This window comes from Sparus aurata, chromosome 12 (genome assembly GCF_900880675.1).
Source record: "Sparus aurata chromosome 12, fSpaAur1.1, whole genome shotgun sequence".
Taxonomy (NCBI): domain Eukaryota; kingdom Metazoa; phylum Chordata; class Actinopteri; order Spariformes; family Sparidae; genus Sparus; species Sparus aurata.
The window spans coordinates 17,930,156-17,945,618 of NC_044198.1; the positions used below are offsets into that span (position 1 = coordinate 17,930,156).

General features: G+C 40.3%; 1 protein-coding gene across 2 annotated transcripts in view; it reads right to left on the bottom strand.

Annotated features, from left to right (window-relative positions):
* Positions 1–15,463, bottom strand: part of astn2 (astrotactin 2) — a 319,763-nt gene that overhangs the window by 212,187 nt on the left and 92,113 nt on the right. For both annotated transcript variants that reach the window (XM_030435507.1, XM_030435505.1), the window contains exon 3: positions 7,087–7,507. In XM_030435507.1, coding sequence (XP_030291367.1) covers positions 7,087–7,507 — 421 coding nt within the window. The remainder of the gene's footprint in view (positions 1–7,086; positions 7,508–15,463) is intronic.

Below are 15,463 nucleotides of genomic sequence, written 5' to 3' on the forward strand. Positions count from 1 at the left end.
TTTCTACCAGCCTGTAGACAGACGTATGCATACACTGACACATCACAAAACAAAAAAAAAAAAAAAACATGTATGTGAAATAGTTGTAAATCTATAGGACCACATTTTACCATGATGAAACACACACACACAATGACTCACAAGATGAAAACATTACCAGCCATCGCTATTCTGGCTGGTAATCTAATAAGTATTGACAGTGTTGTCCTCCACACTCCATATGATTTTTTTTTTTTTTTTTTTTTTTCATCAGATGATGTTTTCGACCCTTAGGTCTTCTTCAAGATCAACATCTTCAAGTGTTGTATAAACTATCCAAAAGTCATACTTGAGTAAAATTAAAAGACATTGTGCGAAAATATGACTTTGTTACAAGTGAAGTTGACATTTGGAAGCAACACATCGGTCTTGACAATAATGCACTGTAGATTTGACATGTTTTGACAGTTAGGAAGTGAGTTTTAATTAACAGCTTTTGTATGATACATTTACCAACTTCATAAACTGCCTTTGAAAGAAGAAAGAACTTGTAGGAGTTCCGCTGATTGTATTAGTTCACATTGGCACTTACTATCTGTCAAATGCAGTTTAATGGTTTGATTGTGAGGCGTGTTGAAGAGTTGAACATGCATTCTTTGGGCTTTAAATCAGCATGTAAACTGGAAAGTAACTAGTAACTAGTTAACTTCGTTATCAAGGTGTTGAAGGTAAAAAATACAAAAATTCCTCTGAGATTCAGTGGAGTGGAAGTATAAAGCACTAGAAAATGGAATTACTCAAATAAGTTCAACTACCTCAAAATTGTACTGTACAGTATTTGAGTAAATTTACTTTATGACATGCCGTTACTGACTATTGATAACTAATCTGTAAACTAGTCACATGGTGCAGCAGCACCCAATGAAAGAATGGCTGCCAAGAAGAAATTCTGTATGCTTTGACACTTGACATCATGAACCATGTTGTTAGCCATCAAGAACAGAATAGCTGCATTTACTGCACATCACATTCTGCTCTTTGCTCTGATCGCAGCCAGTGTGATTATGTCTGTGGTTTTTCAGACAACTTTAAGTTAAGTTATCGATAAGGTAATAGTACAAACTCAGAAAAAGCTGTTCTCTGAGGATAATAAGGTCCCAGAACACCGTTTGAAGCAGGAAACTCTGGTGTAAACTATATGCATGGTCAGTTTCAACACTGTTATTATGATGGTTGTTTTTATTGATATTAATTTAGACATTAATTTATGGAGCAACTGTGAAGATTTGAGTTTTTGATTTGTGCGCACAGCCGTCAAACCCCTTTCAGTTTAATCAAAGGAAACAACGAACGGAACAAGAGGGCAGTTAACTCGTAAGTGGGTCAACGCTTGATTACTACTCACCGTGGAGAAACTCTTTGTTTGTAGCTGCGGCTGACACTGAAAATAGCAGCTAAAATGTTCCCATTCTTTGAGTCTATAAGCTTGAAGCAGCGTTGTGTGCTGAGCGCGGTCTCTGGTGGGTATCGCAGTAATCTCAATTTGATAAGATAAAAGCGAGGCAACATTTCTCAAGGACTGCGTGGATGAAAAAAAACAACAAAAAAACTTTATGACGGCAGGACAAAACAAAGAGAAGGAAGACACAATTACCCCCTTGACACGATCATTGAAAGTGGTGACAACCTGAACTCTGCATATTCTGTGTTCTCACCTAAAAATGACTTTAACAGGGCATAGGACAAGTACTGGGACAGTGTGCTGACAGTTGCTGTAAAAGGTATCATATTCCATTAGTCTTCTGGGTCCACAGTTTTAGCAATAAGCTCAAAACAGATTGTGGCTTGCAGTTCAAATGTGCCTCTTTTAAATGTTCTATGAATACACTTAAAATGTACAAAATTTCCGGGCAAGAAGTGGCAACGTGATGGCTGCAGCTGAAGTGCACATAGCTCTTGTCTCGAAGCGCTGTGAGTGATAAGATACATTATAAAATCATCTCCATAGGCTTTACTGAGTTACAATCTGTGTTTGTTACTAGGTTACTGTTTGTTTTGTGTAATATCTGAATAATTGAGTCTTTCAACTACAGGGCACAGAACTCCAAGAGGACCCTGAGACCGCTACAAAGAGCTCTTGAGACTTAATTATACAACTTTGACTCCAGGCGCATGATATATATGATTTGCCTTTCTACCGACAGGAGATGGCAACACGTGAAGGTTATCGGCGGGCGATGCGGCTTGCTGTCACACACTGAAAACTGAGTGGCAGAGGTGTGCGCGATGATGGCAGTCTGATGGCGATAACTGCTCCCTGAGCCCTCCTCATGGAACAAGATTCAGCAATGGCTCTAAGGTTTTTTCCGCACCTGATTTACTCTTTCCGAGCCGCCTGACACATTTCCAAAGCCGTGGAAAAATTGCTGAATAATGAAATCGACAGGCCTCATTTGTTTGGTTGTCTGTGTAACAGAAAGCCCAGTGCCATGCACAACCCTGCGAGGCACAGCCGTAATCCCTGGGGATAATACTATTGAGTTCAGTTGAATGGGGTTATCTGTCAGCAAGGACAGACCGATAAAGGATGACTGGTATTTGGAGACTTTGCGCCGTGTTCAAATGTTGCTGCTTTATGCAGAGTACAGATGGAGAGGCATGCAGAAGGCATCAAACGAAACGGTCTGTGTGCTATCTATCGGAAAATGCCAGATCATTTCACGAGACTAGAAGGATGTGTCAAGAGCTGTATTTGAAAGAAGAAGGAAAAAGCAGAACTGGCCATCTGGATTATCCACTTTTATACAGACTACAAGTCGTTTTCAATGGAGGCTTGAGATATGAAGCCGGTCAGTGAGGGACTTGTCGCTGCGTTACGGGCAGGGTGAGGTACAAATCAAAGTCGGGCTAGCCTCACCTTTCATTGGCTAGACATGCTTGGCCACATTTGAACTTTTTTTCGCTTGTGCTGTTAACTTCACTTACGAGTCCTAGTGAAACACTGTGCATCTGGCTTCATATTGCCCACAACAAATCTGACCTCAAAAATAGTTTGTTCTAATTTTAAGGAATAGAGCTGGATGACTTTCATTTAGGATCAGAATCCGTTTCCGGTAAACTCTTAAGATAACACACAACATTGCTACTATATGATGGTACAATCACTCTTTGTATTGGAGCACATTTTGTTCACAATTTTTTGTTGTTTGGCAGAGTCGATTAAGTCAGTATGGATCAAAACTATATCCCTTGTTGTTCTTTATCAAGGCTTTGAAACATTGTGTACGGCATGAAATTCACCACTTCTCCTCCCGTTTGCACATTAGGGTAGATTACTAAATCATAACCTTAATGTATTCTACATCACACGTGGTGTCACTATAGATAAATCTTTATTTGTGCTGAACATTAGTAAAAGTAAATGTAGTGGTCCATCTACTTCTGGTAATTAAGTGGCTGATGTATGTGTTTGTGTTTGCCTGGTTGTCTTTCTCTCTTTGGGCTGTTTTTCACCTTTTGTTCTCCCGTAATAATGGCATCATTCTGTGATCAGCTCAATAGACAGGCTACAAGAGTCTTGACCTCTCTGCTCTGTCCCACCATTCTGCCCTTCCCCTTGGGAATGAAGCAGAAATTAACCTCTGCGCCTTCACTGCGTTGCATAATGTTCTGTTTCCTTTTTTTTTTTTTTTTAAATAAGTGCTGCTTAGTCTGTAGCAGTAATTCAACACTGGGCTGAGGACTTTTTTTTCCGTTCAATTAACGAGAAATAAGCAGATCAGCAGACAAAACATCACATCCATATAAGTATGTCCTAATCATATATATATATATATATATATATATATATATATATATATATATATATATATATATATATATATATATATATATATATATAATATATATATATATATATATATATATATATTTCACAGTGTTTCACTATATATATATATATATATTTATTTATTTATTTATTATTTATTTATTTTTACATGAAAATGTAATTAATCTATAAGGTCAATGTAAATGAGGGAGGTCATTGCATTCACTTGTCAATGTACAATAATAAAGCCCTCTGCATATTCGAGCGAGAAAATCCAGGAAATAAGCGGATAGAGCAACTGATGCATAAAGGGGACCTTTAAAGTTGAACCAGATGCATCTATACCTCAAGTTTTTATCAGAGTTGAAATGCAAGTTTAAAATGTAAGTTTGGGTGGCTCGGGGGTAAAGCCAGTGTCTTATTATTGGAAGTTCACTGGTTTGATTCCCCTGGTCTGCATATCCAAGTGTCCGCGGATGTGATACTGAACCCCCTAAAAAACGCTCCTGATGTGCTGGTCGGCACCTTGCATGGCAGCCACCGCCATCAGTGTATGAATGAATTACTGTAGGTTGCTTTGGACAAAATTGTCTGCTAAAGGCCCTTAATGTAAATGTAAATGTACTTTTAGATTCCATATCAACTACAGTTGTCGAGGTATTAAGGAAGCTATGCCAACTTAAAGTCTGGGTTTAAACACTTAATTGTATGATTGCAATCATTAATAAATGATACATTTATAGTTAACTAACCTGAAGTTAATGGTTATTTCATTATTAACAATTAACACTATTGTACACTTTTTATTAAGCAATTGTCTATTGTCAAGTTGCAACTGATGTATATAAACATTTAAAATTGCTTGATAAATGTTTGTAGCGTATGTCATTGTTTGTTAACAGTTAAATAACTATTAACAAATGTTTAATTATCACTATCAGGGCGGCTGTAGCTCAGGAGGTAAAGTGGGTTGTCTAGTGATCTGAAGTTCGCTGGTTTAAATCCCGGCTCCCACTGGCTGATCTGGGCTGCATGTTGAAGGGTCCTTGAGTAAAATACTGAACTCCAACTTGCTCCTGATGTGCAGCTGGCACCTTGCATGGCAGCCTCTGTGTTTGTGAAAGGGTGAATGTGGCAAGTGTTGTAAAGTGCTTTGAGTGGTCAGTACACTGGAAAAGCGCTATATAAATGCCACTCCATTTACCATTGCCATTTACAATCAACTCTTTAATGAGATTATAGTAAGTGTTACCAAAATTGGCATGGCAGCCTTAACTTACAAACCGACTTTTTAAAGTTATTAGTTTTGTTTTGCTTTAACCACATTGAACATGTGTTGGTCTATCCACTCGGTGCTCTTTCCAGAGCTCTGTGTGTTTGTGCTTCATTAGCCGCTCAATCCATTCCGCTCGCTCACTCGTTGAGAGAATGCCCGAATTCACTGCCACATTGCACAGAGGCAGACTGACACACAGATTGACACAGAGCGCGCTCACACACACGCACGAATGCACGACAAACGTTAACTAGTCATTGAAGTGTGGATGCCAGACGGATGAGTTAAGGTGGTTGAGGCACTGTCGCTGTAGAAGAAAGGCCTGGAACAAAGAGAGCACGCGAGATGGGAAGAAGTGAAACATGACAGGAAAGAGGAAAAGGAGACTAAAACAGAGGGAGGGTGAAATGAAGAGGTAAAGATGGAAAGGGATGAAGGGTATAACAGCAGGGAGGAACTCTAGCAGTGAGGTATAAATTTTTATTATCGTCTTCAAAGCCTGTAAGTGTTACTCCAGTGCAACCTTTACAAGAGACGATACAACTGGGTAACTTAATTAACAACACAATAATTAAGATATATTTCATTGTTGAATACATTATTTTCTGTTTAAAATGTCGGCAAATACTCATTTCTTTAGCCAAAAAAAGGTACAGTATATTATGAGCCTGTGTCACAAAGCTGTTATAAATTAGTCACTGAATCAATTTACATATCTTTAGCTTTTTAACATCTTCAAATATGTGATCTGGGGCACTTCCTGTGGATGAAAGTGAAAAAACATAGGCCCACCGATAATTTAATTTAATTTCACCTCAATTTTTCACCCCCTGTTAAACTGCACTGGAATACATGATTTGACATATGCTCCATTAAAACAATTTCATATCTTCTCTTCTGTATTATTTTATCAAATTTTAAGAAAATTAAAATGTGAGGTCACTGTGTCAAAGATGGATCAGCAATGTAATTAAAATAAATAAAACGTTTTCAGGGGTTTGGCCTTTTGTTTCCGCCTCCTTCAAGTAAAAGACGTACACAGTGAGATGTAAAAAAGCTTTTGCAAGTATGCTTATGTAGGGTGATACATACTCTGGGAGCAGGAGGGCATTTCCACAAACTTAGCTCTTGCATAATTCAGTATAACATGAATAACCAGGGCACCCTCTGACTCCGTCAGCAACCCTTTAATTATTCAAGTCCGACTTTGCGGAGGAGTTCAACAGGATATTATATCAACAAATGCAATGTGGCCTGAGATTACAAACACATGCGACATTTGCAATCATTTGAATGTGTGAGTTATGGATAGATAGCCTTGCAACCCCTCCCTTGTGAAGTGCTGCCCCCTGACTGTGTTCAGCGAGGGTCAGCAGGCTGACAAACCTCAGCAACTTATCGACCGGGCTGATGGCCTCTGTCACTTGACCTTTACACTTTACATTAAATTACATGACACTGCACTGCATTGCTGCTCGACACACTCTGGGGTCTGTTGCCATGTTAACCGAGAAAGGGCCAGCGGGTAGGGAAAGACAGTTTGCGCCTTGTGCTGTAATTTAACTCATGGAATATTTTCCTCTCTCATAACCAGCAGTGAAGTGGTGACATGAGTCATACAAAAAAAAACTGCCTATTTTTTGATGAAACGTAAGCAGTACACGCTGTGCTATCGAGAACATGGGTGGGCCGGCCAGAGCCAAAGTGAACTGTCCAGGCTGGTCCATCTGGGGAGCTGGCACTGAGAGCCTCCGCGGATGTACAAATTATGCCGGCAATAGCAGGACAACTACCACTGAGCACAGCAGATTTTTCTATGACAACAAGTGCATGCTGCCCGTTGTGGAATGATAGAGATAAAAAAAAACAAAAAAAAAAACGGCATCACGCTGTTAATCTCACCGCTATCAGATAATTAATCTAAATTGTATGCATGCAGCGATCATATTTCCATAACGCTAAATTGTTTTGAAGGGAAATGGATTTAGATAAGCAAACCTACCTCGTTTTTCAAAATTATGCTTAACCTCGTTATCCTTGCACATCATGTCCGTGTGTCCAATGTTGACCCCGTAGTCCTCCTGGATCTTCCCGTCGTTCAGCTTGTTGTGGAGCTGGTTGGGCGTGGAGTTGTGCGAGTGTCCGCCGGGGTCCTCCTCGTCGCAGTCGTAGTCATCGAGGATGGGGGTCTCGCGGATGGGCATGCCGATGACAGAGCTCCCGTGCTGGTGTGCGTTCCGGGAACCCCGGTAGCTGTCCCGGCCCTGGGGCCCGAGCAGAACGGAGGGGATGTAGTGGATCTCATGGGTGGCCTCGGTGCTCGCGCTCTTCTGGGGGATGCGGCGACGCTTGCACCACCGGTGGCGCGTATACAGGACGAGGGTGAAGAGGAGGATTAGGAGGAGGAGGGCGATGAGGCCGCCCTGGAGGGAAAAAACAAGAGGAAAGAGAGGACGAGAATGTGAGAGGAGCACACGGGGTCAACAATTTGGATGTTCACACTTAGCCGGCAATGGTACACAACAAATACAAAAAACCACATAATAGAAAAAGAATTCCACCTCAGACAATAGCAGTTACAATCACTGCTCCAGTGCCAGTAATACTAGGTTGGACGCCAATGATAACAATTGCGCCAGCTATTGAAGAGATCTGGCAATCAGCTCTTCAATATGTGAGTTCTAAAAACAACACCAGACAGATAACAGGGTTCGAAAGAGACTGCATGAATTGTGCACAAGCGACAGAACAGGTACACTAGCAAAATATCTGGACAATGTAATGTTAAAATGGAGAATTTTTTTTTTATATAATAACCTCACAGATGCATCCTGATACAGCAGGAGTTTTGTCATTGTGGGCAGACGGAATACAAACACACCATATTCCTTTCTGACCCTCCCCAGGCAGAAGTTTTAACTGCTTTTTGGTGTATATTTTCAAATATTTTCAAATGTTTTCATCACTTTGTTAATATACGGATGTGAATGGATCAAGAAGAGTATTGAAGGTTATACTGATAACATCTTAATGTAGAACAAATCATATTTTAAGAATAATACATCGACAGAGACGTGCAGAATAAAAGTACTTATCTTCCTTAAAAAACATAGGATTCTTTTGTTTATCTCTGTGTAAGCTTATAACAAGGATTGTAAGCCAATAGTATAACGCTGCTGGTCACGTGGTTTCGCCAGCATCAGGAGGTAAATATGGCGGGTTACTAATTATGCGTCCAGCGTGTGTGTGTGTATATATATATATATATATATATATATATATATATATATATATATATATATATATATGTGAGTTGAAGATATATGATACAACATAAAAAGTTAATAATCACGTATTACTGTTTACTGTTTTGTTCTTCTTTTTATTGACATTATGACAAATCGAAACAATTATTAGTGTGCCAACATAGCTATCGACAGTTCCCATTTGCAATGTATCCTTGTTTGGACAACCGATTATCATTGGACATCTTCAGGATTCACCAAAAACGTTTGAATTTGAATCCTTTTATTTTATGATTTCTTTTATTTTATGATGTTTATCCGAAGAAGGACATCTCGACTGAAGGTCATACTCAATCAAAACACCTGTGTGTTCAGGAGGATTTAACCCGGAGAGTGAGAAAGAGTTCCGATACGCTGTGTTGGTGAGTCACCCAAATTACAAGCATTTACAGTCATTTCCAGAATGCCAGGATGCACCTGTGCCTTTCACCTCACGCAGCATCTTCACTCACGTCTCTCCCTCCGTCAGCTATCTCGTGGAAACATCTGCCATATAGAGGAATGGCAGTCACAAATTGGCACTAATCAACAAGCATATGTCAGACATATACGGTTTCTGGGGGCTTGATGAATACTAATTGATCATTAGGCTTGATTGAAGTGAATGTGACTTAAAGATATTCAATCACTGACAAGTTGTAGTCGGCCCCCACTGTGTGTTAATGAAAGAAGTACCAACATGCAAGGTCGGGGTTTTTTTCGCGAGGCCTCCAGAAAAAAAAACAAAAACGCTTGCATAGATTATTCAAAGTTCAATTTAGGCTGTAAGCCTGAAAGCGTTATAGGCAATTTAGTTGCTGAAAAGGTGAAGTCTTTTTTTTTTTCATTCAGTGTTCACTGTATTTTGTCTCTCCCCGTTAATTAAGATAAAGGAAGCTGTATTCTTGGACTTATTTAGGGAAAAAGACAGAAGAATTAAACACAGGACAACCCCGTAGCAATGATGACATTAGCAAGTAATTAGAAGGTCGGAAGGACGCGTATGCACGTTAAGTCTCTCACACACACAAGCACAAAGCGCCACACAGCACAGTGCAGATTTATTTGGCTCGAAATCAGCACTTTGTTAGCACATTGTGCACTTTCTGTCAGATAATTGCCAATGAGTTCATCAGGCACATCTCAATAATAATTTGACGCCATCAGATTCTCAAATGAGGAATTCACTACGCAGCTAACAGGGACTGCATTTTATTGTGCTCTTTTTAATGTGTCAATTTCCTGTATTTTATAACAGCTCCGGGACATATACACAGATATCAGGCAGGAATTATTTCCTTTGTAGCTGTGCTGCATCTGGACTCTATCTTTAGAAATGTCACATACACCAGTGCCCCTGGGGTTGTTAGCCTGTTTTGCCCTCCCTTTCTTTTGCTAAGCATTTACCGCGGTCCTGCAAATTCACCAAGGAGCATCACATTTCTCCACGGTTCATCCAATATCTCACCATCACAGAAAACATCAAACACCCTGCCACGCGTGCTGCGGCTGGATGATGAAGCAAATCTATATGCGCAGACGGAGTGGCGGAGCGGAAGCGGGGAGCATGACTTATTCTTTGATTTTTCACAATGACATTCAATAGGTGAGACGTGCTATTTGCTTCGGCGAGACACGGCAACCTAAAGGTGATGTATCTGTGATGTCAGAGGGAAAACCGCAGCGGCAGCACTTTCACGCAGGCACATATTTAAAAACTAAGCAAAATTCACAAAATGACACACATATGCATTTATGTAAGCTATATATATACATATATATATATATATATATATATATATATATACATACATACATACATACATACATACATACATATATATATATATATATATATATATATATATATATATATATATATATATATATATATATATATATATATATAGCTTGAGAAACGCGTGTGCACAAATGAAAACTAAATCACGACAGAATCATAAATAAAAATCCGCGAGGCGTCATTTATCACGGCATTTAAAATTCCATCTTCATGAGGAAAAACAAACCCCTTTGAAATTATAACTCATGCACTGCTGGGTGTCCATAAATCAAACTATGCTGAGAGGAGTGGCAGCACAGAGAGGACTAGTACCCCGGACAAACTTGTTCATTAATCTCCAATAGGATGGCAGCTTTGTAGAGACCGCAGTCCCGCTAACTCCCCTTAGCCCGCACTTCTACATTAATTCCCCGCTGAAGAATAGCAAAAACATACGGAGGCTTATGTTTCATTTCAGCAGCAGGGTGATAATGGAGTGACACTGCATTGCTCTGAAGCACCGCTGAAAAATGGTGATGTGAAATTGCAGCTAAAGGGGCTGAAGTCTCGCTTTGAAATAATCTTCCTCTTAGCAGCCTCACACGGGACGGGAAAAGTTTATGTGGCTTAGTGATGTCATTATTCATATCAACACGGCTGTAACAAGTGAGCTGATTGTCACTGGCGAGTAATCGCGCCTTTTAACAATTACACCAGGACATTTTTGAAATATTGAACGAGAAGGTGCATGTTGCTGTCGTTACGGGGATGACAATGATGGACTGAGGTGCTTCGGTTCGAGTGTTTGCGTATGCGATTAAACAACATTTACCAATAAATAGAAAACGTAATCGAAATACATTCACAGTGCGGAGCAATTCTGTCTCCCATTTGAGAAATAAATAAATAAAAAGGCAATGTGTTGGATTATCTCTGTTTCCCTGCAAATACATGGGATCTGACTAATGACTGCAAAACATTAAGTCAAGTCATTTGTAAAAACTAGTTTACTACTCCAGCAAATAAGCTGGCCCCATGACTGAGTGACTGAGTCGATATCTCGTCCCTGCTGAGTCAGCAAGCCGACTTCAGCTAATGCGGATGCTAGCTAAAGATCACAAGATTTCCCGAACTGACAAAATACTGAAGGACACAAAAAACACAAAACTGTCCAGCTAGCTGAGTCTTGTTGTAACTGCGATATCTGGTGAAACATTGTTTCATGGTGTCCGCAAACTCCTCATGTATTTTGAAGCTAGTAGTGCTGTGTTGTAGAAATGTCGTAGTTGCGCTGCCGTACCGATTTCTCCATATTCTGAACGTCTAAAATCAGCTTGCTTGGTCGGAACGGCGCGTGTAATCAACATTTAAACCATAATTAGCCTCCCCACATTTCAATTTACAGCGGTTAATTTGACTCTGTCACATCGGTGCCCTGAGGATTCTCTCCGATTTCCTTTCCCATATCATCTCACAATGTTTTTCCCCCGCGCTTCCCACCGTCCCCGCTTTTTTTTTTGTTCTCTCCCCGTTTCGATTACACTGTGTCTCTCAGTCTCCATTCCCCTTCATGTTTGATCACATCTGTCTTCCACTCTTCAGTACAACAGCCATATAAATTCGCAGTGGCAGATGTAGCCATGAGGGAAAATGGGATTTCTGTTCATCTTCAGTACCTACAAATCCCCGCTGCTTTAGTCCTAAGTGACTTCACGGAGAAGCGAGTGGCTGGAAGCCCCATAAATCCATTCTTTTCTGTAGTACAGGTTTACTTCCGTCTGTGATTATTTTCCTTCCTTCAAATTCCTTTTTCCCAATAATGCTCCTTCTTCCTATTTGCATCAGCTTGCATGTTTCTTTCCTCTTGCCTTTTGTTCCTCTATCTGCACTATTAGCCTTTCTCCTGTAAATTTCCCTGCTGTCGCTGCTTTTTACCTTTCATTTCCTACCCTCCAATTTCCCCTTTCTCCTCTCTCCCGTGGATCACGTTGCCTCTCTTCTTTCATCATTCCCTGCCGGGGCCCCTCACCACCTTTTTCATCCCTTCTCACTTACTCTCTATCTTCGTTCTTTCACAGATTGAATGTAGAATTCAGCTACAAACACCAGCACTGAATTATTCAACACTTTTGCTAACCTTTGCTCAACCGACATAATACCAGCAAATCTCTTAGATTAAACTATTACCCCGTGTTTGGCCGTGGCAGTCATCTTGAAGCTACATGAGGAGAAGGACAGCAGCAGGTTTGTACTTCGTGTCAAAGCATAAAAAAGCGACCAGTCAATGCCAGAATAATATTATGTCTACATCCTAAGAGAAAATCTAAAAGTGTTGGGTGTAGCCATGAAACTTGGAATTATAAAGTGAGATTTTTTTATTTTCAAAAGAACTAAATCATAACCCTAGCCCTAACGCTAACCCATACCTGCTTGGTATGTTTTACTCTACACTACTCTTGTGTTTACTGTATATCATAAACTGCTGCATGAGAATAAAACTGTCTGATTCTGTTGTGGGCTTCATAAGAAAAAGAAAATTGTAGAAAATATATGAAAATATGAGCCTAATACAATACATACAGTCCCAACATGCATTAGCCACAGTATCAGCACAAGGCTCTGCTAGCTGCACACTATAGCTAACGGTCAAAAATACTCTTATACAATGGGCGAGGCTAGCTAGTAACCCCGCATTTATGTCGACATTTACGAGTTAAAGAGAGAAAAATGACATTTTGCAGAAAGAGAAGAGAGAGCAGAGAGGACAGGGTTTGAACTTGGGAAATGCACTCTCCATTTTAATGTTTCTGAAATGACAAAAGCAACAAAGAAAGCTGGAAGAAATTTTACCTCAAGGGTTGCCATGAGGTCAACCCACTTACAAGCAAAAAAATAATATATTTTTAAACAATGAAAGAAAGGTAAAAATCATTGAGTTACAGTGCAGCTCTTAATATTCAGGGTCTCACTACAGAACTTGGCCAACTGTGAAAGCGTACGTGGGCAGTTGAATATGGTGATGCCATTGTTACATGCTTTAAATTAATGTGTTTATTTGTTTAGCTTGTCCATTTGCAAACTTTTTTATATTACAACTGAACAATACACTTGGCAGCAAGAAAGTTGCCGCGCATTCTCGATTCACATTTCATTAGCGCTACCTAGTTTCGACAGTTGGACCCGGATTTTGTGTAACACCCCTCTCTCAATCTGACTCCTGGCAATACAAAATTTGTGGAGGCACAACCTGGAGTGTGAATGACGGCCCCACAGCGGCGGTCCTTTCCGGGTGCAGGCAGCTTGGAGGGAAGATGTTGCGTGAAGATGAACTGTGTTCATTCACGTACATTCCTCAGCATTGTACAAAAACAATAGAAAGGTAACATATCCAGTACACATCTGGGTGAAAGTCTGCATTGTTACCCTTTGAGAAAGCTAAAGCTAAACAGACAAATTTAATTGGATCATTAAGCTCGATTCAAGTGGATGTGAATTAGAGATAGTCAATCACTGATTAATTGCAGACAGCCCCTTGTGTGTCTTCAAGAAAGAACCTGCAAGGTTGGGCTTTTGTAAGGCTTTAGAACAAGCTATACACTGCCGGCATAATTTAACTTCTGTTCAATTCCAGCTATCAGTCTGTTTAAGATTTATAATAGAATCAGAGACTTACACTTATTTAACTTAGATAATTTGCATAAGCCATTTCCAGTGCAATTTCCAGATCAGCATTTAACTTTTCTATTTTTTACTTTATGAAGCACACATACAGTTGTCATAATAGAGCATGTCTCTCTCTTGTTGGGTTGTCTTGCAATGATACCACGGTCAACATTTACTTTCGCAACTTCTTGTAAACATGCAGCCACATCTTGAGTGTGTTTGCGTAGGTGTTGTGCTGTGATATTCTTTATGCATATTGATGCTGTTGCATCTAATCTCTGCAATGTGACTCTCATTTCAATGGCATTTCTCCTGCTGAGGACAGAAATAGCACTGTCACCATGGATCCCTCAGATGTGTCACCTCTCTTTGGCCCATTCAGAGACAAAAGGAGCCCGCAACAGCCGATGTGGAGGCAGATACTAGATGTTGTAATCAACAGAAAAAAGCGAGCGGCACCAAGACAATAAAGACAGCAATTATTGTAAATATCTCGCTATACAGTCTAACTGGATATATTAACTAGAAAGTGTTAATGGTGCAGAGCAAGAGGAAACAAGTCTGGATGAGAAACACCAGAACACAGAAGTTGCTGTTGGTTGTCTGTTTCTTGAACGAGACCTGAATGAGAGATTTTATGTCAGTTTTTTAATATCTGTCAACAGTAGTAGCCTAGCTAACGCTAATGGCTCGAATGTTTACTATTACTTGGCAGCACTTGTCAGCTGCCCCCAGGATGGTTGGAAAATACTGTCAAAATCCTAAATATCAAACACATTTGACATTCGTTAGGACGGCCCAGACGAGTCTGCGAGCAGTTCCAGAGGTCAAAGACTGGATCTGGATCTAATAAACCCCTCACATCATTGATTAACATGGTTAAGTTATTGTTTCCGGTTTGTCTTTTAAGGTTCGTCCTCATGTGTCACATCGTGTTACTTCCTGCCCTCCCTTGTGATTGTCCTGATTAGTTTCACATGTCCCTGATTATCCTCTTGCGTACCTGGTCCATGTCTTAGTGTCTGTCTTAGTCTGTTTTCCCGCTCTTTTCCATGCTCACCTCTGTTCAATTAGTTGTCACTCCTTGTGTATTTAAGTCCTTGTCTTCCCCTCTGTTAAAGGTCCCATATTATACTGTTTTTCATCAATTTCACACAGCTGTCAGAGGTTCAACAACTCTGTATTCGACACGTATTACCCCAAACACATCCGTGGTCCTGCATTCCAGCTGTCTAAAAGTTGCTCTGCTGAGCTGTATTCAGAGCACTCTGTTTCTGTGCCTGCACCTTTAAATGCTAATGAGCTCCGTCTGTCAACGCCTACTTGGGGAGCCTTGCCTGCGTCACTCTCAGGGAGAGGAAGCCCCTTATGCTAACGGTAGCATGCACTAATGTTTACGGTGAATGTAACACTATGGCTCGCGGAGATTTTTTCGTTCAACCGAACCAGTTTGACCAAGAATGTGACCCAGAATGAGAGGCTTCTGAAGAAGTACAGACTCTGCGGCTGCAGCAGGACGTAGAGATGCACCGATCAGGATGTTTGGGGCCAATCACCGATCACCGATCACCAAAAGCAGTATCTGCTGATCCCGATATTGCCGATCACCGATCACAGCGTCAAATCCATAAATTTTTCTATATTGTTGTCTT